The sequence below is a fragment of the Anopheles moucheti genome, chromosome 3, assembly GCF_943734755.1.
Source record: "Anopheles moucheti chromosome 3, idAnoMoucSN_F20_07, whole genome shotgun sequence".
In the NCBI taxonomy this organism is placed as follows: Eukaryota; Metazoa; Arthropoda; class Insecta; order Diptera; family Culicidae; genus Anopheles; species Anopheles moucheti.
In genome coordinates this window covers 43,020,372-43,044,422 of record NC_069141.1, presented here as the reverse complement: position 1 = coordinate 43,044,422, position 24,051 = coordinate 43,020,372, and the positions used below count along the sequence as shown (strand labels likewise).

General features: G+C 41.7%; 2 protein-coding genes across 2 annotated transcripts; both read right to left on the bottom strand.

The window, feature by feature from the left end:
• Window positions 1-1,620: 1,620 nt before the first annotated feature.
• On the bottom strand, window positions 1,621-5,040 carry LOC128302719 (proton-coupled amino acid transporter-like protein CG1139). The gene is made up of 7 exons (XM_053039579.1): window positions 5,002-5,040; window positions 3,362-3,486; window positions 2,721-2,883; window positions 2,437-2,628; window positions 2,186-2,370; window positions 1,943-2,118; window positions 1,621-1,874 (listed from the first exon to the last, which is right to left on the bottom strand). Exons 1-7 carry the CDS (start codon window positions 5,038-5,040, stop codon window positions 1,621-1,623), a joined length of 1,134 nt encoding a protein of 377 aa, XP_052895539.1.
• A 3,568-nt stretch (window positions 5,041-8,608) lies between these two features.
• Window positions 8,609-10,732, bottom strand: LOC128302718 (proton-coupled amino acid transporter-like protein CG1139). Its single transcript, XM_053039578.1, has 7 exons — window positions 10,592-10,732; window positions 10,378-10,502; window positions 9,737-9,899; window positions 9,453-9,644; window positions 9,202-9,386; window positions 8,959-9,134; window positions 8,609-8,862 (listed from the first exon to the last, which is right to left on the bottom strand). Exons 1-7 carry the CDS (start codon window positions 10,730-10,732, stop codon window positions 8,609-8,611), a joined length of 1,236 nt encoding a protein of 411 aa, XP_052895538.1.
• Window positions 10,733-24,051: the final 13,319 nt, after the last annotated feature.

Below are 24,051 nucleotides of genomic sequence, written 5' to 3'. Positions count from 1 at the left end.
TAATATTTCTTTTTAAGTTTTGTTTTACATTCTGTTGTAACCTAACCTTAAAGTAACCTTTTTTATATTTATATTTACATTGCAAGTTGTTTTCTCTTCTTTTAGCTTCTTTTTATACTTTATGAGCTATTGTTTTGTTATTTGTGTAATGCTAAACTTTACAGTGATTTTTATTCTTTTGTTACATTGTTCCTCATCCGAAATGCTGTAGATTTTCTTTCTTGGTGAACTGAATTTACAAGTCCTATAATAAATTGTCTTTTACTACATCATAAAACACTAATCTAACCGTATTAATAGTCTGAACAACAATTTCGTCAAAAACAAGTGGCAAACATTTTCCGATGAAAAACTGAACAATTTACACTCTCGCTCACCAAGTTTCTTCGAAAGGAAGAGGAAAATTTTGCATATGGAAAGAGGAAAGTGGAAAGTTACTACTACACAAATTTTTTGCGACCGCCTACACCGCCTACCGTTTGATCCGCCGCTGACATAAACGGTCAAAATTGACCTACAAAGTGGAACTAGCACTAAAAGAACTCTTAAATTATCATCTGGTATCATTAAACCCGGATTTTGTTCAAATGCTCTAAAAATAAACAATAATTTGGAAAGCTTTCAGAATGTTTTAACACGTGAGGCGATAGCCTTTAGTCATTTCAACAGATGAAATTTAGGTGCGATAAAGCTAAAGGTCGAACGAAATATACCTCACGCTTTTGATTTAAAGCATACGTGTAAACTTGTTAAAATAGTGTATTTTTGCGTATCAAGTTGAATACGCTGTGATGTAATGGGTTAAGCTTCTTGGAGACCACCCGTAGCGGAATGTATGAAATGTATACGGTACTAACAGGCTTACTCCAACTACCAATAAATCAGCTAGGTTGTCTTATACGTTAAAAAAAAGTTTTATTAGGAGAGGTTGCCGGTCGGACTGCAATACATAAAGAGAACACATCGCTCCAGCATAGCTGTTTTCTTTAAAATACTAGTTTATTGCAACTTCACTTACGCTATGTACACAACTTTTCAATTTTCCGTTTGATCATTTCGCTTCGCTTAGCTAGTCTTACAAGATAGATATGTTCGTCCTGGTGGGCTTCATGCACATACACCACCGCTTCACAGTTGCGATCGTTGCGATCATAGGGAACATCGAATGAATGTGCAAGAACACCTTAAAATAAAAGCACATATGATAGAAATGATTGAACAGCTGACGGCAAATGGACCGGCAGACCGGTAAACCATCGCCTGTCACATCATGATCAGGAGATCAGGAGCAGCTCGGTAGTAGTTCGACAGCTACAGCTAACGCTTTGACTTCTCGACGCATTTAGCATAGGAATGGTTATGGCTCTAACAATTATCTTCTTTCTGTTCCAAATGTTCCACCCTGTCTCTTTCTCTGTCCCACACATTCACATAACACACCCCTCACAGTCCTGCCCTCAAAAGTGCACTTTCTCTCTGTCGCCAGGTGCGCTGTTTACGTGTCGAGTAATACTTATTTGTAATGATGGAGTGAAAAGATGGCGAATCAATACTTCATGTTGGTTGCGGATGTTGATTTTCGCTGCTTGTTTATTGCTAGCGCACACAGCCACACAATCCTCAATCGTCATGTCCGAGGGTGTGAATGATTTCGATCATGCTGGTCGAGGTACCGATCACCAGCCCCAGCATGGCTACCACGCCAATAACGCTGTTCTTCGCAACCATCCACACCTTTGCCATACCCTGCCGATGGTGCCCGTACGTGCAGGTTTGTATCAATGCAGGGAATGCAATGCCCAGGGCAGAAAGGCACAGTGCTCCGAACAGCGAAATGAAGAGTTCCAGATTGGGAATGGCCACTGCCAGCAAGACTGTAATGAGAGGAGAAGTGCATTAGATGAGCAAATCCGCGCTGGAATCCAAATAAACCTATACGTACATGTGATTAACACTAGCACCGTTCGTGCGATGTACTCATAAAAGGTGCTTCGTGGAGAATCACCCAAATTCTTCTTCAAGTAGTCGTTCCAGGTGATATCTATCGCTACGTAACACGCCAGCCCGTGGGTGATGTAGATGGCAAAGGCTAACATTCCCTTAACGCACTGGGCCAAGCTGAGGGAGGAGAAGAGCAAAGTAAATCATTTAATCATACGATCTCTGCTACAATGGCTGCTCAAACTGCTTACATTTTTCCTCAGGCAGATTCAACGTTATCGATCCCTTTATAGCTGAACCGTAGTTCAGATATCCGAAAAAGCCCATACCAATGTACAGTGTGACGATCAGGATCATTGCCTTGTTCAGCACACCAAAACTACCACCGAACTTATTCGGAGTTTTCATCTCATTCTCCAATGGCAGGATCTAAAAGCAATAAGACATGTGTAACCGCATTATCGAATATCGTAGCACAAACAACTGCTTACTCACCACACCGATTGCTTCCAAAGCGAATAGCACTGTGCCGAAGAAGAGCGCGAAACCGCTCATTGTGCCGACTTTGTCGCGATTCTCGAACGAGATGGGCTCGCGGAAGATGTAGTACAAGATGATGCCGAACGAGACGAGCGTGACAAAATTAGCTACCGTCGAGAATGGTGCCAATGATTTCAGATTCCTAACCTACACAATGGGAGATCCGGTAACAGTCAAACGACGAATTAGTACGTGGTTTAGTGCAACGGAAGAGGCAGCTCCTGCAAGTGGCTACAGACCCAGTTGATCAGGATGAGTGGCAGAAGAATGATCAGCATGTATAGCCGCACATCGGTATCGGTGTAGTAGTCAGCAATGGCCTTAATGTTAGACGACACAAACACAACGTACACGCAGCAAGTACCGAGCTGGTAGATGAGCAGAAACACGTTTACTCTATGACTGAAAAGGTAGATGAGGGAAGGAGAGCAAATTGTTAAATTAAGTAACGGACGTCTACTTCTATGAAATTACTTACATTATTACTTTAGATAAAGTGTTGTAGACAACGGTGAACGTATGATTCGTTTTTGTTTATGTCACCTGACGTAATGACGGTGACAGTTCGGTGACGGGTGACAGTGCCGTTACGGATCGCGTGTGCGCCATCGATTTTAGGGATTCACAGTCGAAACCCGCCAGCGAAAGGACGTGTAATTTTTTAACGCGCACCCAAGACAAGCCGCGCATCCCGAATTACACCTCTAGCGAAGCCGAACTACACCCGCGCCAAACCGAACCACAAAACCAAAACCGGTCTAAGAAAGTGCTCCGCGAAAGACGTTAAGTTTGAAGTAGGAAATAAAATTGGTTTAAGAAACTTGCAAAATTTGGTGTTAATAAACGCGTCCGCGGTGGTGAAAACGAAATTGAAAAGAACGTTGCGTTGCAACATAAAGGTTTAAGCGCTTCCGGTCCTTCCAGCAGTGCAGTCTGCGTAACGGCCGGATAGTTCAGGCTCGGCACTCGTTTCCGCTTGCACAGCTCGTGCTCTGCTTTAATATCCTTTCTCGGTCACCAACGTTTCGCTGTACAGCCGCAACAGAAAATGGTGACGTCGCTTGAAGCGGACGCCTGGTCGTTCGAGAACTGACTGACGGTGCTTGCTCGTTCATTCGGCGCGCTTCGGTCGGCTGCAAAAGGCAGGAGATGTCACGCACACTATTACTCAAGCTATCGCGGCGATTGTGGTTGTTAGAAAGCGGCTCGTAGTGTTGATAGCTTATATGGCACATTTTATAATACATCCACGGAGTCTTATCACTATTTTTCGGCAATACGGTAATGCAATAGAAAATAAGCAAAACATTGAGAACTGTCTACTACGATAATAGGTTTTGTTGGTATAAAATTTTAACCATTCTAGTGTTGATTTGAATTGATGCCCATTAGACATGTTCTCCGATTGCCTACACACAGCCGCAATCTTTTTTTTCAGAATGAAGTTTCAACCACATCTAATAAGTGAAATCACCGTTATTTAACGCTGAAAGACGTTTAAAAACTACAATAGTAATCGATATTTTTTTGAATTTTTTTCTTAAAAACAATTATTTGGAAATTATCACAAGTGGTTCAGCTAATAAATAATAAAAATAAATAAAATATTAAACATACGCACTTGTACACATACATTAAATTGCACGAAGGAAAAAATTGATTTTTTTTTATGTTATTGCTATTGGAAATTAATTTTTTTGCTTAAGAAGCGTTCGATTCGATTAATTAGGTCATGTTCAGAAGTCGAAATATTTTTAAGGATACACATGTAGTTTCAGTTTAGCTTTTTCATTATTTTCTTGGATCTTTCATTGCAAAACCCTATCCTTTTGGATACAGATTATAATTTTATCACAAGTTAAATCAAAATATAATCTGTTAAAATACACATTTTGGATTTTGAACAGATTGTCGTCTTCTTCATTTCGTTGATGGGCTGCAAAGAAGCGTGAAGGAATTTTTTTACGACGACTGAAACCTGTTAGGAAAGCAAATCCTGCACTATTTGACAGTTCTATTTGACAGTACTATTTGACAGGCAACATTGAAATATAAGCATTCAGAAATTTACAATCGAAGCAACCATACGTCGACTAGCTAATATAAACCTTTGACAACATCGAAATATAATCATTCCTATCAAAGCAACCATTTTACACCAGCTTACATGATGGAACGCTGTTTCTGCTGTTGTGAACGTTGCAACGCCTGTTTGAATTGGCTGTCAATCCAGTACTGCTGTCCAAAGTGTTGCAACAAAACCCAAAAGGAGGAACCTTTGGCAAAATTGGGGCCGGCACTAAATGGAAAAACATCTTTCTACGGTTTGGACACAATGGAAGCTTGTTTCCAATCGTGTCGATTGTGCCACATTTGCCGATTTCGTTGTATCGATTGCGCACACCAAATGAGCCAGAAGGAGGAGTCCACATCGACCAGCTCTTACAGCTATGTTCCTCGTCAGATTATATTTGCAACCGCTCCAACGACCAGACCTGTTACCCGTCGTCCGTGGCGTACCGGTCGTCCATCCCACGGTCCCAAACCCGCCTCCGTCATACTGGGTTCGACTAAAGAGAAAAGTACGAATGACATGAAACGGACGAATCTAAATGGAAATGACAACGACGAATCTACCAACCAGCCGACTTCCGATGGCAAAGATCGTGTCAGTGACAGTGCACCCGTTTCGCGGAAAAAAACGGTCGGCTTCCGTACAGATGATCCTGCAAAAGAACAACAACATGATCACAAGCAGAAAACAACGCTCCACCAACGGAAAGAAGCACAATCCAAAGCTCCCGGAGTACGTGGTGGAGTATCGAACCATGCGAAAGGTGACGCCACCTCCAGGGCAGCTACTGGACCGGGTTGGACAAATGTGACACGAAAAGGAGGACCATGGAAGAAGGCGGGTGCCGGTGGGCCGGAGACTACGAACACTGGACCGGGTTGGAAAAATGTGACACAAAAAGGAGGACCATGGAAGAAGGCGGGTGCCGTTGGGCCGGAGACTACGAACACTAGACCGGGTTGGAAAAATGTGACACAAAAAGGAGGACCATGGAAGAAGGCAGGTGCCGGTGGGCCGGAGACTACGAACACTGGACCGGGTTGGAAAAATGTGACACAAAAAGGAGGACCATGGAAGAAGGCGGGTGCCGTTGGGCCGGAGACTACGAACACTAGACCGGGTTGGAAAAATGTGACACAAAAAGGAGGACCATGGAAGAAGGCGGGTGCCGGTGGGCCGGAGACTACGAACACTGGACCGGGTTGGAAAAATGTGACACAAAAAGGAGGACCATGGAAGAAGGCAGGTGCCGTTGGGCCGGAGACTACGAACACTGGACCGGGTTGGAAAAATGTGACACAAAAAGGAGGACCATGGAAGAAGGCGGGTGCCGGTGGGCCGGAGGCTACGAACACTGGACCGGGTTGGAAAAATGTTACCCATAAAGGAGAACCCGGGAAGAAGGCGAGTGCCGGTGGGCCGGAGGCTACGAACACTAAAGTTCGCATATCGGTCACGAACGCTACAGGGTCTGGGCCTGCAGCGAAGGGAAGCAAACCTACTGGAAAGGGCAGCAAGAAGTAAATCACACCACAACAGTTAGTGTTTCGTTTCGAAGCCTCGATGCCGTCAGATGGCGATACTGTTCGGTTTGTTGCGTATTTCTCCAACATGTCCGGTTAATCGCAGCCATTCTTATACACCTCTATATTTCGTTATCTTGTATCGTACCTTTGGAACTAAAAATAGAAATTCGCGTATTCTCGGATAAAAAAATAAATATTTTACATCGAATTAGTGAAATGGCAAATATCACACATGTACTTTGTTACACCAGTCATGTAAATCTGAAATGTATTAATAAAGGATGAAATTAAAGATACTAAAAACAAACATGAATATGTTTTTTCATTAAATAACGTAATAGTTATTTTTCTGCATGGTTCTATTTTTAAGAAGCGTTTGTGCTACAGATTACAGCTACAGTTAAACAAACACGGCTTTAGATTCGGCACATTCAGCTGCCAGCAGTTTCAGCAGTAGTAAATGTGGAGGGGAAAGATAATTTCACGGATAGTGCATAATTTCGTAGTGGAAATTAACGTGAACCTCGTGACAATTCAACAGGGTACGGTGACACACATGTTTCCATTATGTCACCGCTTTGCACTCGTCAACAATTAAATGATGCAATAATGAGTTGGAGTGCACCCTTTAGTAATATGTTTTCATTTTCTTAAGAGAAGGTGAATTAGTATTGAAGTTGTCGAATAGTTGAAATTAATAAAAGTGTGTTTTAAAGCACGTCTGTTTCAACGAGAACATAAATCTTCACTGTACTATACCTATGATACTTAGCTAATTTGAACTGAAAATATTTGGTAATTATGCAAGTCAAGCGAAAACAGCTAAGGCTTTAATGAAGTTATAACATATTATCTTACCTAATTTTTTACATAAATTCCAATTTTAATGGTAATTTATTTACATTCTTAATATTTCTTTTTAAGTTTTGTTTTACATTCTGTTGTAACCTAACCTTAAAGTAACCTTTTTTATATTTATATTTACATTGCAAGTTGTTTTCTCTTCTTTTAGCTTCTTTTTATACTTTATGAGCTATTGTTTTGTTATTTGTGTAATGCTAAACTTTACAGTGATTTTTATTCTTTTGTTACATTGTTCCTCATCCGAAATGCTGTAGATTTTCTTTCTTGGTGAACTGAATTTACAAGTCCTATAATAAATTGTCTTTTACTACATCATAAAACACTAATCTAACCGTATTAATAGTTTGAACAACAATTTCGTCAAAAACAAGTGGCAAACATTTTCCGATGAAAAACTGAACAATTTACACTCTCGCTCACCAAGTTTCTTCGAAAGGAAGAGGAAAATTTTGCATATGGAAAGAGGAAAGTGGAAAGTTACTACTACACAAATTTTTTGCGACCGCCTACACCGCCTACCGTTTGATCCGCCGCTGACATAAACGGTCAAAATTGACCTACAAAGTGGAACTAGCACTAAAAGAACTCTTAAATTATCATCTGGTATCATTAAACACGGATTTTGTTCAAATGCTCTAAAAATAAACAATAATTTGGAAAGCTTTCAGAATGTTTTAACACGTGAGGCGATAGCCTTTAGTCATTTCAACAGATGAAATTTAGGTGCGATAAAGCTAAAGGTCGAACGAAATATACCTCACGCTTTTGATTTAAAGCATACGTGTAAACTTGTTAAAATAGTGTATTTTTGCGTATCAAGTTGAATACGCTGTGATGTAATGGGTTAAGCTTCTTGGAGACCACCCGTAGCGGAATGTATGAAATGTATACGGTACTAACAGGCTTACTCCAACTACCAATAAATCAGCTAGGTTGTCTTATACGTTAAAAAAAAGTTTTATTAGGAGAGGTTGCCGGTCGGACTGCAATACATAAAGAGAACACATCGCTCCAGCATAGCTGTTTTCTTTAAAATACTAGTTTATTGCAACTTCACTTACGCTATGTACACAACTTTTCAATTTTCCGTTTGATCATTTCGCTTCGCTTAGCTAGTCTTACAAGATAGATATGTTCGTCCTGGTGGGCTTCATGCACATACACCACCGCTTCACAGTTGCGATCGTTGCGATCATAGGGAACATCGAATGAATGTGCAAGAACACCTTAAAATAAAAGCACATATGATAGAAATGATTGAACAGCTGACGGCAAATGGACCGGCAGACCGGTAAACCATCGCCTGTCACATCATGATCAGGAGATCAGGAGCAGCTCGGTAGTAGTTCGACAGCTACAGCTAACGCTTTGACTTCTCGACGCATTTAGCATAGGAATGGTTATGGCTCTAACAATTATCTTCTTTCTGTTCCAAATGTTCCACCCTGTCTCTTTCTCTGTCCCACACATTCACATAACACACCCCTCACAGTCCTGCCCTCAAAAGTGCACTTTCTCTCTGTCGCCAGGTGCGCTGTTTACGTGTCGAGTAATACTTATTTGTAATGATGGAGTGAAAAGATGGCGAATCAATACTTCATGTTGGTTGCGGATGTTGATTTTCGCTGCTTGTTTATTGCTAGCGCACACAGCCACACAATCCTCAATCGTCATGTCCGAGGGTGTGAATGATTTCGATCATGCTGGTCGAGGTACCGATCACCAGCCCCAGCATGGCTACCACGCCAATAACGCTGTTCTTCGCAACCATCCACACCTTTGCCATACCCTGCCGATGGTGCCCGTACGTGCAGGTTTGTATCAATGCAGGGAATGCAATGCCCAGGGCAGAAAGGCACAGTGCTCCGAACAGCGAAATGAAGAGTTCCAGATTGGGAATGGCCACTGCCAGCAAGACTGTAATGAGAGGAGAAGTGCATTAGAATCTGTAACTGACTGTAATGAGAGGAGAAGTGCATTAGTGCACTGGAATCCAAATAAACCTATACGTACATGTGATTAACACTAGCACCGTTCGTGCGATGTACTCATAAAAGGTGCTTCGTGGAGAATCACCCAAATTCTTCTTCAAGTAGTCGTTCCAGGTGATATCTATCGCTACGTAACACGCCAGCCCGTGGGTGATGTAGATGGCAAAGGCTAACATTCCCTTAACGCACTGGGCCAAGCTGAGGGAGGAAAAGAGCAAAGTAAATCATTTAATCATACGATCTCTGCTACAATGGCTGCTCAAACTGCTTACATTTTTCCTCAGGCAGATTCAACGTTATCGATCCCTTTATAGCTGAACCGTAGTTCAGATATCCGAAAAAGCCCATACCAATGTACAGTGTGACGATCAGGATCATTGCCTTGTTCAGCACACCAAAACTACCACCGAACTTTTTCGGAGTTTTCATCTCATTCTCCAATGGCAGGATCTAAAAGCAATAAGACATGTGTAACCGCATTATCGAATATCGTAGCACAAACAACTGCTTACTCACCACACCGATTGCTTCCAAAGCGAATAGCACTGTGCCGAAGAAGAGCGCGAAACCGCTCATTGTGCCGACTTTGTCGCGATTCTCGAACGAGATGGGCTCGCGGAAGATGTAGTACAAGATGATGCCGAACGAGACGAGCGTGACAAAATTAGCTACCGTCGAGAATGGTGCCAATGATTTCAGATTCCTAACCTACACAATGGGAGATCCGGTAACAGTCAAACGACGAATTAGTACGTGGTTTAGTGCAACGGAAGAGGCAGCTCCTGCAAGTGGCTACAGACCCAGTTGATCAGGATGAGTGGCAGAAGAATGATCAGCATGTATAGCCGCACATCGGTATCGGTGTAGTAGTCAGCAATGGCCTTAATGTTAGACGACACAAACACAACGTACACGCAGCAAGTACCGAGCTGGTAGATGAGCAGAAACACGTTTACTCTATGACTGAAAAGGTAGATGAGGGAAGGAGAGCAAATTGTTAAATTAAGTAACGGACGTCTACTTCTATGAAATTACTTACATTATTACTTTAGATAAAGTGTTGTAGACAACGGTGAACGTATGATTCGTTTTTGTTTATGTCACCTGACGTAATGACGGTGACAGTTCGGTGACGGGTGACAGTGCCGTTACGGATCGCGTGTGCGCCATCGATTTTAGGGATTCACAGTCGAAACCCGCCAGCGAAAGGACGTGTAATTTTTTAACGCGCACCCAAGACAAGCCGCGCATCCCGAATTACACCTCTAGCGAAGCCGAACTACACCCGCGCCAAACCGAACCACAAAACCAAAACCGGTCTAAGAAAGTGCTCCGCGAAAGACGTTAAGTTTGAAGTAGGAAATAAAATTGGTTTAAGAAACTTGCAAAATTTGGTGTTAATAAACGCGTCCGCGGTGGTGAAAACGAAATTGAAAAGAACGTTGCGTTGCAACATAAAGGTTTAAGCGCTTCCGGTCCTTCCAGCAGTGCAGTCTGCGTAACGGCCGGATAGTTCAGGCTCGGCACTCGTTTCCGCTTGCACAGCTCGTGCTCTGCTTTAATATCCTTTCTCGGTCACCAACGTTTCGCTGTACAGCCGCAACAGAAAATGGTGACGTCGCTTGAAGCGGACGCCTGGTCGTTCGAGAACTGACTGACGGTGCTTGCTCGTTCATTCGGCGCGCTTCGGTCGGCTGCAAAAGGCAGGAGATGTCACGCACACTATTACTCAAGCTATCGCGGCGATTGTGGTTGTTAGAAAGCGGCTCGTAGTGTTGATAGCTTATATGGCACATTTTATAATACATCCACGGAGTCTTATCACTATTTTTCGGCAATACGGTAATGCAATAGAAAATAAGCAAAACATTGAGAACTGTCTACTACGATAATAGGTTTTGTTGGTATAAAATTTTAACCATTCTAGTGTTGATTTGAATTGATGCCCATTAGACATGTTCTCCGATTGCCTACACACAGCCGCAATCTTTTTTTTCAGAATGAAGTTTCAACCACATCTAATAAGTGAAATCACCGTTATTTAACGCTGAAAGACGTTTAAAAACTACAATAGTAATCGATATTTTTATAAATTTTTTTCTTAAAAACTATTATTTGGAAATTATCACAAGTGGTTCAGCTAATAAATAATAAAAATAAATAAAATATTAAACATACGCACTTGTACACATACATTAAATTGCACGAAGGAAAAAATTGATTTTTTGTTATGTTATTGCTATTGGAAATTAATTTTTTTGCTTAAGAAGCGTTCGATTCGATTAATTAGGTCATGTTCAGAAGTCGAAATATTTTTAAGGATACACATGTAGTTTCTGTGGAAAGGGAACACTGTTCTCCTCGTTGTATTTGACAGATGGGGACCAAAATGACAACTGAGTAGGATTGTTGTCATTTCCGGTAGAACACATGCGGTACAAAACGGATAAAGGACAGTCGCTGTACTCAGAGAGTGAAAATATATTTTGGAAGTAAAACGCTGAAACTAACTTAGTTGTTATTTCAACAGGTTATGGGCCCAGCATCGTTGATACAAAGGATTTTCGCTATCTGAAAGATTCGACCAGTTGGAGTCGGATTCTGTTATTATTTGCGAGGCAAATAGTTTTTCATCGGTGCATCGTCTGCGAGACGGGAACGAAAACAAAATGGCCGATATGAAGTTCAACATAGAGAAGCTTAATGGAAATAATTGGCAAACATGGAATGTACGCATAGAAATGCTCCTAGCTCGTGATGACCTGTGGGATGTGGTAAATAACAAAATCCCCGTAGAAAAGGATCGCACCGACGCTTGGAAGACCTCCAATCGAAAGGCTAAAGCCACAATCATATTGCTGCTAGAGGACAGTCAATTATCATTAGTGAGAAACTCGAAGTTTGCTCACGATGTCTACATCGCCCTTAAAAACTATCACCAGAAAACGACAAGATCAGTTCGAGTATCGCTACTGAAGAAGCTGTGTGCGATGAATCTTACAGTGTCTGGAAACATAGAAGATCATATTCGTAGCTTCGACGATTTATTCGATCGCCTTGACGCCGCGGGTACTAAACTGGACAAAGACACGAAGATTTGTATGGTTTTACGCAGTTTGCCGGCTTCATACGACGGTCTAGTTACGGCGCTTGACGTTTGTTCGGACGACGACATATCGCTTGAAGTGGTTAAATCCAAACTCATTGATGAATACAACCGTCAACAAGAAAGAAAAGGTAACGGACACGTCAAAGTAGAGAAAGCAATGCGATCTGCAGAAGGTAAGCCGGATCATGGTACGACCGGAGGATTGCGTACTTGCCATTACTGTAAGAAACCTGGCCATTACAAGCAAAACTGCAGAAAATTTCTTGCCAACAACAAAAAGGAAGAATCGTCAAGTAATTCGGTAAAAGCTAAAGCTGCACATAGTGAATCACAAAGTGTTGCTTTTACTGTATTGAAAAAGGAAAAATCGCGTAGCTGGGTGATCGATAGTGGTGCTAGTGCACACATGACAAACGATCAGTCATTTTTCGAATCATTGGAAAAATTTGACAGTGGATTCATTACCATGGCAGACGGCAAAAAGACACAAATCCGAGGTGAAGGAAATGGTGTACTGTATGGTATTAACGGTTCTGCCAAAGTCATGAAGATCGAAATGAACGATGTCAAATTCGTACCAGGGCTCTCCACAAACCTGATATCGGTCGGGAAGTTGGCAACGAAAAGACTGAAGGTGTTTTTCGATAATGATGGGTGTAAAATCGTCAACACAGATGGTGTAGTGGTTGCTACCGGAACCCGTCACAGCGGGTTGTATTATCTGAACGTAGTCGAAACTTCGATGGCGGCATTGCATGGCCAGCATAAAGTGAATTGCCAGCACCAGTGGCACAGACGATTTGGACATCGAGATTGGGCTGCTGCTGAACGTGTGCTGAAGGAAGAAATGGCTACAGGTTTGAAGGTAACTGATTGTGGACTACGATTGGTGTGCGATTGTTGTATGGAAGCAAAGTCGGCTCGTTTGCCGTTTCCTCCTGTTATCCAACGAAAGTCGTCGCAGGTTCTTGACATCATTCATACTGATATTTGTGGACCCATGCAGAACACCACACCTAGTGGAAACAAGTATTTTATGGTCATTATAGACGATTTCACTCGGTTTACAACAACTTATCTGTTGAAACAGAAATCAGAAGCTGCGGAAAAGCTGAAGGACTATGTGCGGTGGGTAGAAAATCTTTTCGGTCGCAAGCCACGGGTGGTGCGATCCGATGGAGGGGGAGAATTCAACAATAATGAACTTCTAAAGTTTTACAAGAAGCAAGGAATACAACCGCAATTCACTACCCCTTACTCCCCTCAGCAGAACGGCGTTGCCGAACGTAAAAATCGGTCACTGACGGAAATGGCCACTTGTATGTTGGTCGATGCCGGAATGGAGAAACGATTCTGGGGAGAGGCAATTTTGACAGCCACATACCTTCAGAATAGACTACCGTCCAGACCCATTCCCAAAACCCCATATGAGCTATGGTGGGGAAGAAAGCCTGATCTTAATCATATTCGAGTGTTCGGAAGTAAAGCCTATGTCCACGTACCAGAAAACAAAAGGAAGAAGCTGGACAGCAAAGCTCGGAAACTGACGTTTGTTGGCTATGCGATTGATCAGAAAGCATACCGTTTTGTGGATGTTGAAACGGATCAGATAACAGTGAGCCGCGATGCCCGATTCATTGAATTAGACAACGAAACAGTATTGGTGGAAGTACAAGCTCAAGTAGAGCAGGAGAAAATTGAAAACGGAATCAAAGAAAATACAGAAGATATCGAGCTAATACCCTTCACAGAAAAGAAGGAAGAAAGTTATGACGATTCCGCAGAAGAATACTACGATGTAGAAAATAACGAAGAAGATACCATCATGAACATACGTCGCTCAGGAAGAACAAATCAGGGAACACTGCCTACACATCTAAAGGATTTTAGCCTTGATTATGCTGTTGAATACGCAGCGTGTGCAGTTGAAGGCCCGATAGATCATCGTGATGCTCTAAAGGACAACGCGTGGCGCGAAGCCATGTTGGAAGAGCTGGCGTCTCATCAACGCAATAAGACTTGGACACTGGTATCGTTACCGGAAGGACAAAAGGCTATCGGTTCAAAGTGGGTATTCAAAGAGAAACGTAATGAGGAAAATCAAGTCATGAAATACAAAGCAAGACTGGTAGCACAAGGCTACGCGCAGAGATCTGGAGTCGACGTAGATGAAGTGTTTTCACCTGTAACAAGTCAAACGACTTTTCGTATCTTTCTTACGGTTGCGGCAAAGAATAATATGCATGTTCGACATCTAGATGTTAAGACGGCGTACCTTTACGGCAATCTGGAAGAGGAAGTGTACATGCGGCAGCCGCCGGGTTTCATCGTTCAGGGAAGAGAACATTTAGTGTGTCGTCTTCAACGCAGCATCTATGGATTGCGTCAGTCCGCTCGTTGCTGGAATCGACGATTAGATGAAGCCTTTGTTAAAAACGGTTTCAAAAGTGGAGTAGCAGACCCATGTTTGTATGTCAGAGGTAGTGAAGACACGAAAGTTTTGCTGGTAGTATATGTCGACGACCTGTTGATTGCATCAACTAATGACTCCGAATTAGAGAAGATTTGTGAAAGTCTGAAGGTTGAATTCGAAATTACATCTCTAGGAAACGTGCGACATTTCCTCGGAGTGGAAGTAAAACGTGAAAATAACGTCTACCAGATAAGTCTGCGTAACTACATAGACAAGCTACTCAAGGTATTCGGTATGGAGCAATGTAAGACTGCCAAATCACCAATGGATACAGGTTACATCAAAGTAGTAGAGGCTGGTGAGCCATTCGAAGATCCAAGTAAATACCGAAGTTTGGTAGGCGGATTGCTGTATCTGGCCATCGTTGCTCGACCCGATATTGCAGCAAGTGCATCTATACTCAGAAGAAGATTCAGTGCACCTCGAGACAGTGACTGGACAGCGGCGAAGCGAGTACTTCGCTATTTGAAAGCAACTAAGAACTACAAACTACAACTCGGCGGAAAACAACAGCAAGGTTTGATTGGTTTTTCAGACGCCGATTGGGCTGGTGATGCAGAGAGTCGTCGATCGACATCTGGCATCCTGTTTAAGTTCGAAGGTGGTTGCGTTATGTGGGCCAGTCGTCGTCAAACTTGTATCAGTCTATCGTCAATGGAGGCTGAATATGTAGCCCTCAGCGAAGCTTGCCAGGAAGCGCTGTGGCTCAGAAAGCTTCTTAATGATTTGTACGAAAATCAGAATCAACCGACGACCATAATGGAGGACAACCAGGGATGTTTGGCTTTTATTCGTTCGGAACGGATAAGCCGTAAATCTAAGCACATAGAAACAAAGGAACGTTTTATACAGGACCTGTGCGCTCGTGGGGAAGTACAACTGAATTATTGCCCTACAGACCAGATGCAGGCAGACATCTTTACCAAGCCATTGGGTCCTTGCAAACACTCGGATTTTTGCAAATTATTAGGTCTCTATGTGGGTTAATCTAGAGTACAGGATTCACAGTGAGGGGGAGTGTGGAAAGGGAACACTGTTCTCCTCGTTGTATTTGACAGATGGGGACCAAAATGACAACTGAGTAGGATTGTTGTCATTTCCGGTAGAACACATGCGGTACAAAACGGATAAAGGACAGTCGCTGTACTCAGAGAGTGAAAATATATTTTGGAAGTAAAACGCTGAAACTAACTTAGTTGTTATTTCAACAGTTTCAGTTTAGCTTTTTCATTATTTTCTTGGATCTTTCATTGCAAAACCCTATCCTTTTGGATACAGATTATAATTTTATCACAAGTTAAATCAAAATATAATCTGTTAAAATACACATTTTGGACTTTGAACAGATTGTCGTCTTCTTCATTTCGTTGATGGGCTGCAAAGAAGCGTGAAGGAATTTTTTTACGACGACTGAAACCTGTTAGGAAAGCAAATCCTGCACTATTTGACAGTTCTATTTGACAGTACTATTTGACAGGCAACATTGAAATATAAGCATTCAGAAATTTACAATCGAAGCAACCATACGTCGACCAGCTAATATAAACCTTTGACAACATCGAAATATAATCATTTCTATCAAAGCAACCATCTTACACCAGCTTACATGATGGAACGCTGTTTCTGCTGTTGTGAACGTTGCAACGCCTGTTTGAATTGGCTGTCAATCCAGTACTGCTGTCCAAAGTGTTGCAACAAAACCCAAAAGGAGGAACCTTTGGCAAAATTGGGGCCGGCACTAAATGGAAAAACATCTTTCTACGGTTTGGACACAATGGAAGCTTGTTTCCAATCGTGTCGATTGTGCCACATTTGCCGATTTCGTTGTATCGATTGCGCACACCAAATGAGCCAGAAGGAGGAGTCCACATCGACCAGCTCTTACAGCTATGTTCCTCGTCAGATTATATTTGCAACCGCTCCAACGACCAGACCTGTTACCCGTCGTCCGTGGCGTACCGGTCGTCCATCCCACGGTCCCAAACCCGCCTCCGTCATACTGGGTTCGACTAAAGAGAAAAGTACGAATGACATGAAACGGACGAATCTAAATGGAAATGACAACGACGAATCTACCAACCAGCCGACTTCCGATGGCAAAGATCGTGTCAGTGACAGTGCACCCGTTTCGCGGAAAAAAACGGTCGGCTTCCGTACAGATGATCCTGCAAAAGAACAACAACATGATCACAAGCAGAAAACAACGCTCCACCAACGGAAAGAAGCACAATCCAAAGCTCCCGGTGTACGTGGTGGAGTATCGAACCATGCGAAAGGTGACGCCACCTCCAGGGCAGCTACTGGACCGGGTTGGACAAATGTGACACAAAAAGGAGGACCATGGAAGAAGGCGGGTGCCGTTGGGCCGGAGACTACGAACACTGGACCGGGTTGGAAAAATGTGACACAAAAAGGAGGACCATGGAAGAAGGCAGGTGCCGGTGGGCCGGAGACTACGAACACTGGACCGGGTTGGAAAAATGTGACACAAAAAGGAGGACCATGGAAGAAGGCGGGTGCCGTTGGGCCGGAGACTACGAACACTGGACCGGGTTGGAAAAATGTGACACAAAAAGGAGGACCATGGAAGAAGGCGGGTGCCGGTGGGCCGGAGACTACGAACACTGGACCGGGTTGGAAAAATGTGACACAAAAAGGAGGACCATGGAAGAAGGCAGGTGCCGTTGGGCCGGAGACTACGAACACTGGACCGGGTTGGAAAAATGTGACACAAAAAGGAGGACCATGGAAGAAGGCGGGTGCCGGTGGGCCGGTGGCTACGAACACTGGACCGGGTGGGAAAAATGTTACCCATAAAGGAGAACCCGGGAAGAAGGCGAGTGCCGGTGGGCCGGAGGCTACGAACACTAAAGTTCGCATATCGGTCACGAACGCTACAGGGTCTGGGCCTGCAGCGAAGGGAAGCAAACCTACTGGAAAGGGCAGCAAGAAGTAAATCACACCACAACAGTTAGTGTTTCGTTTCGAAGCCTCGATGCCGTCAGATGGCGATACTGTTCGGTTTGTTGCGTATTTCTCCAACATGTCCGGTTAATCGCAGCCATTCTTATACACCAAAAAAATAAATATTTTACATCGAATTAGTGAAATGGCAAATATCACACATGTACTTTGTTACACCAGTCATGTAAATCTGAAATGTATTAATAAAGGATGAAATTAAAGATACTAAAAACAAACATGAACATGTTTTTTCATTAAATAATGTAATAGTTATTTTTCTGCATGGTTCTATTTTTAAGAAGCGTTTGTGCTACAGATTACAGCTACAGTTAAACAAACACGGCTTTAGATTCGGCACATTCTGCTGCCAGCAGTTTCAGCAGTAGTAAATGTGGAGGGGAAAGATAATTTCACGGATAGTGCATAATTTCGTAGTGGAAATTAACGTGAACCTCGTGACAATTCAACAGGGTACGGTGACACACATGTTTCCATTATGTCACCGCTTTGCACTCGTCAACAATTAAATGATGCAATAATGAGTTGGAGTGCACCCTTTAGTAATATGTTTTCATTTTCTTAAGAGAAGGTGAATTAGTATTGAAGTTGTCGAATAGTTGAAATTAATAAAAGTGTGTTTTAAAGCACGTCTGTTTCAACGAGAACATAAATCTTCACTGTACTATACCTATGATACTTAGCTAATTTGAACTGAAAATATTTGGTAATTATGCAAGTCAAGCGAAAACAGCAAAGGCTTTAATAAAGTTATAACAAATTATCTTACCTATTTTTTTACATAAATTCCAATTTTAATGGTAATTTATTTACATTCTTAATATTTCTTTTTAAGTTTTGTTTTACATTCTGTTGTAACCTAACCTTAAAGTAACCTTTTTTATATTTATATTTACATTGCAAGTTGTTTTCTCTTCTTTTAGCTTCTTTTTATACTTTATGAGCTATTGTTTTGTTATTTGTGTAATGCTAAACTTTACAGTGATTTTTATTCTTTTGTTACATTGTTCCTCATCCGAAATGCTGTAGATTTTCTTTCTTGGTGAACTGAATTTACAAGTCCTATAATAAATTGTCTTTTACTACATCATAAAACACTAATCTAACCGTATTAATAGTCTGAACAACAATTTCGTCAAAAACAAGTGGCAAACATTTTCCGATGAAAAACTGAACAATTTACACTCTCGCTCACCAAGTTTCTTCGAAAGGAAGAGGAAAATTTTGCATATGGAAAGTGGAAAGTGGAAAGTTACTACTACACAAATTTTTTGCGACCGCCTACACCGCCTACCGTTTGATCCGCCGCTGATATAAACGGTCAAAATTGAACTACAAAGTGGAACTAGCACTAAAAGAACTCTTAAATTATCATCTGGTATCATTAAACACGGTTTTTGTTCAAATGCTCTAAAAATAAACAATAATTTGGAAAGCTTTCAGAATGTTTTAACACGTGAGGCGATAGCCTTTAGTCATTTCAACAGATGAAATTTAGGTGCGATAAAGCTAAAGGTGTTATGATATGCAATGTCATAGAACTGAAATGATGCAGCCTGACGAAATGTCAAATAAAAGGAAGGTGTGCGCAGCCAGTTAATTAGCGTTAAGCTAGTTTGTAAGTTAGTCTTGTACCATCGCTAGAAGAAGTAACACGCAAATAAAGTTCTCTACACAAAATACTTCTGTTAGTGGGTATTCCACCAGTAATCGAATATCACATTAGGTTATGGGCCCAGTACCCCCAGTATTATCAGAGTGTTGAGTACGTACAATCCAAGTGGCATAGTGCAAAAAATGGATCGTGAAAATGAACTGGTGCGTGTTCCTCTGTTGAACAACGTCAATTATTCGCAGTGGAAGTTTCGGATGCTAACTCTTTTAGAAGAGCACGAGTTACGTGGGTGCATTGAACTTGGTGCGGAAGACGATATTGACGAACCGGTGGAGGATGCAAACTCAACAGTGTCGAAGAAAACGAAATTGAAAGGGCGTGCGAAAAAGGATCGACGCTGCAAATCGTTGCTGGTTTCGAGAATCAGTGATGACCTGTTGGAGTACATCCAGGATAAGGAGACTCCCAGAGAAATCTGGACGACGTTGGAAAGTATTTTCGAACGGAAAAGTGTTGCGAACCGACTTCAAAAGCAAAAGCAATTGTTGTGGATGAACTATACTAGTGGTGACTTAAAAGGACATTTCCTTGCATTTGAGCGTTGTATGCGTGAATATAAAACCACCGGGGTTAAATTGGAAGAAATTGATGTAGTGGGTTATTTATTGCTAACGTTTGCAAATAACAAAAAGTATGCAACTGTAGTTACAGCAATAGAAACAATGTCTGCAGACAATTTAACCATGGAGTTTGTAAAATGCAGATTGCTAGACGAGGAAATTAAAATAAGCACTAGTGGAAGCGTGATATCGCGCGAATCAAAAATGGACGACGTTGCTTTTTCGGGAAATAGTGCAAAGAAGCAACAAAAGAATTTTAAGAAGAGAAACACAAAGTGGAAGTGTTTCGGTTGCCATCGTGAAGGGCATAAAATAACAGATTGTCCGGAAAAGGACAAACGAAGAATAGACAAAGGCAGTGCAAACATGTTAAGAAACAATGTGTGTTTTCTTGGAAAGAAGGATATTGAACATTGCAAATCGAGTTGGATTGTTGACTCAGGGTCATCCGAACATATGACAAACGATCGTTCGCTGTTCAAAAGGCTGCTTCCTATGAAAAGGCCTATGGTCATTTCTGTAGCTAAGGAAGGCGAGTCGATTATTGCGAAAGAGTTTGGTGATGTGACATTGTTGTTCATTTCGGAAAACGAGGGGTCGACTTCAATCACGCTGAAAGACGTTCTATATATTCCTGAAGCGCGTGTCAATCTATTGTCTGTTAGAAAAATCGAGAAGGCTGGATTCCGAGTTTTGTTTGCAAATGGTGCTGTAACAATAGAAAATGATTCGGAAATTATTGCAAAAGGTAAACTTCTTAGTAAACTGTATGAACTGAAGTTTGATCGTGAGATTTGTAATAATGCGGGTTTTTACTCGTGTGGACGAGTGCCCAACGAATTGATGTTGTGGCATCGACGTTACGGGCATCTAAGTGCGAAAAACTTGAAGGTTTTGATTAGCAAAAATATAGTTGATGGGATGAACATCAGTGTTAAGAACCCAGAATGTGAAACTATTTGCGAATCGTGTCACGCAGGCAAACAAATGAGAAAACCGTTCTCTACAAGTGAAGCCAGAAAATCGAATCGTGTTATTGAGTTAATACACTCAGACGTGTGTGGACCTTTTTCGCAAGTTGGATTATACGGTGAACGATATTATGTTACTTTTATAGATGATTATAGTCGTTTCACAATGGTTTTTCCGTTAAATTCAAAAGATGAAGTGTTAAACAAATTCACCGAATATGAAGCATTGGTGCGTTCAAAGTTTGGTCAATGTATTTCGCGACTTCGTTGTGATAACGGAGGTGAATATGTTGGACGCGAATTTAAAATGTTTTGTAAGAAAAAGGGAATTAAAGTCGAATTAACCGTTCCATACTCACCTGAACAAAATGGTGTGAGTGAACGTATGAACCGCACTTTGGTTGAAAAGACGCGGTCCATGATAGACAATTGCGGTATTCGAAAAGAGTTTTGGCCTCTAGCGATTCAGACAGCAGCGTACTTGGTGAATCGCAGTCCAGCTAGTGCATTTGGCAATCTTAAGACACCATTTGAAATATGGGAGAATCGCAAACCAAATGTTCGTAATCTACGTGTGTTCGGTAGTACCGTGTATGTACATATACCGAAAGAACAACGAAAGAAACTTGATGCGAAATCATGGAAAGGTGTTTTCATCGGATACGATTCGTGTGGTTATCGTATATGGCATCATAAGTTAAAGAAAATTGTTGTTGCTAGAGATGTAGATTTCGTGGAGAATGAAAAAGTGAACAAATCGGAAACATTCTCGAAAACGGACATTGAGTCTGATGTCTTTCGTATGCGTGTGTCAAGTAATATATCTGATGACGAAAGTGATACTGAAGCAGAGGTCGTTCCCATACAATCAAAGGGTAATGATACAGTATCGTATGAACAATCGGTTGAATCGGCTGACAACAGTTTTGGTAGCTGTTTAGAAGAAGTAAGTGTTTCTTCTGACGAAGAAGAAGAAATATCTTCAAGAAGTCACAGTGGACGGAACCGGAAGCCTCCTGCATGGCAAAAGGATTATGAAATGAACTACGCAGGATTTGCATTTCATGCAATGAGCTACGTGGATCAGTTGCCAACTTCGTTTGCAGAAGCGAAAGCGTCATCAGAATGGAAGAAGTGGCAAGCCGCAATTAAGGAAGAGATGGATTCACTGATAAGGAATCAAACGTGGACGCTGGTCAAGCTGCCTGAAGGACGAGTACCGATATCGTGCAAATGGTTGTTTAAGGTAAAGTATGGAGAATCACGCAATGAGGACCGTTACAAAGCACGGTTAGTAGCACGTGGATTTAGCCAAAAACCAGGTTTTGATTACGCCGAGACGTATTCCCCTGTTGCGCGATTAGATACAGTACGTGTTGTTCTTGCCGTAGCAAATGAACAACAGATGGAAGTACATCAAATGGACGTCAAGACAGCTTTCCTAAATGGTCTATTGAACGAAGAAATATATATGACAACACCGGAAGGATTCGAGAATGATAGGAATCTTGTATGTCGTTTAAACAGGTCGCTTTATGGGCTGAAGCAAGCTTCGAGAGCTTGGAATGAGAGATTCCATAATTTTGTTGAAAAATTAGGCTTTCTACGCAGTCTAAGCGATAAGTGTCTGTACATTAAGGGAACTGGTAATGACAAAGTGTTCTTAGTTCTTTATGTTGACGATTTGCTTGTGGTAGGGCATAAACTGAAAGCAGTGAAATCTGTGAAGCAATGTCTTTCGAGCGAATTCGAGATGTCAGATATCGGTGAAGTAAAGACGTTTCTAGGTATGAAGATAGAACGAAATCTGGAAGATAAAAATCTCCGAATTACACAGCGTAATTTTTTAGAAAATTTGCTTATCCGTTTTAACATGCAAGAGTGTAATGCAGTAGCAACGCCTATGGAAAGCAATTTGCGCTTGAAGAAGGGAGAGGAAGATGAACGTTCAGATAAACCTTACAGACAGTTGATAGGATGTCTCATGTATGTGACTTTAACGTCTAGACCAGATCTTTGTGCTGCTGTAAACTATCTAAGCCAATTCCAGAATTGCCCTAATGAGATACATTGGAAACATGCAAAAAGAGTTTTGCGATATATAAAAGGTACATTAGACCTTGGGTTAGTTTTCGAAGCAAAGAAGATTTCGCCGGTAATAGAAGCATTTGCTGACGCTGACTGGGCAAATGATACAAATGATAGGCATTCGTTGACAGGGTATGTATTTCGTGTATTTGGATCAACAGTAAGTTGGCTGACTAAAAAGCAGTCGACGATAGCGTTGTCGTCAACGGAAGCAGAATTAGTGGCGCTAAGTGTAGCTGTATGCCACGGTAAATGGCTTGTACGGTTGTTGCAGGACTTAGATGTAGAAATCAAGTTACCAGTTGAATATCATGAAGACAATCAATCCACGATTAGAGTAGTCGAAGACGAACGAGATAACGGGCGTTTGAAACACGTGGATGTGAAACATCGTTTTGTACATGAAGAGATTCAACGAGGATATATAAAAGTAAGTTATATCCATACTGGTAAACAGATCGCTGACATAATGACAAAAGGCTTGCCAGTAATTGCATTTCAAAAACATAGAGCTGGTTTAGGGTTGATGAGTTCTAAACATTGAGCGGCGGTGTTATGATATGCAATGTCATAGAACTGAAATGATGCAGCCTGACGAAATGTCAAATAAAAGGAAGGTGTGCGCAGCCAGTTAATTAGCGTTAAGCTAGTTTGTAAGTTAGTCTTGTACCATCGCTAGAAGAAGTAACACGCAAATAAAGTTCTCTACACAAAATACTTCTGTTAGTGGGTATTCCACCAGTAATCGAATATCACATTAAAAGGTCGAACGAAATATACCTCCCGCTTTTGATTTAAAGCATACGTGTAAACTTGTTAAAATAGTGTATTTTTGCGTATCAAGTTGAATACGCTGTGATGTAATGGGTTAAGCTTCTTGGAGACCACCCGTAGCGGAATGTATGAAATGTATACGGTACTAACAGGCTTACTCCAACTACCAATAAATCAGCTAGGTTGTCTTATACGTTAAAAAAAAGTTTTATTAGGAGAGGTTGCCGGTCGGACTGCAATACATAAAGAGAACACATCGCTCCAGCATAGCTGTTTTCTTTAAAATACTAGTTTATTGCAACTTCACTTACGCTATGTACACAACTTTTCAATTTTCCGTTTGATCATTTCGCTTCGCTTAGCTAGTCTTACAAGATAGATATGTTCGTCCTGGTGGGCTTCATGTGTATACACCACCGCTTCACAGTTGCGATCGTTGCGATCATAGGGAACAACGAATGAATGTGCAAGAACACCTTAAAA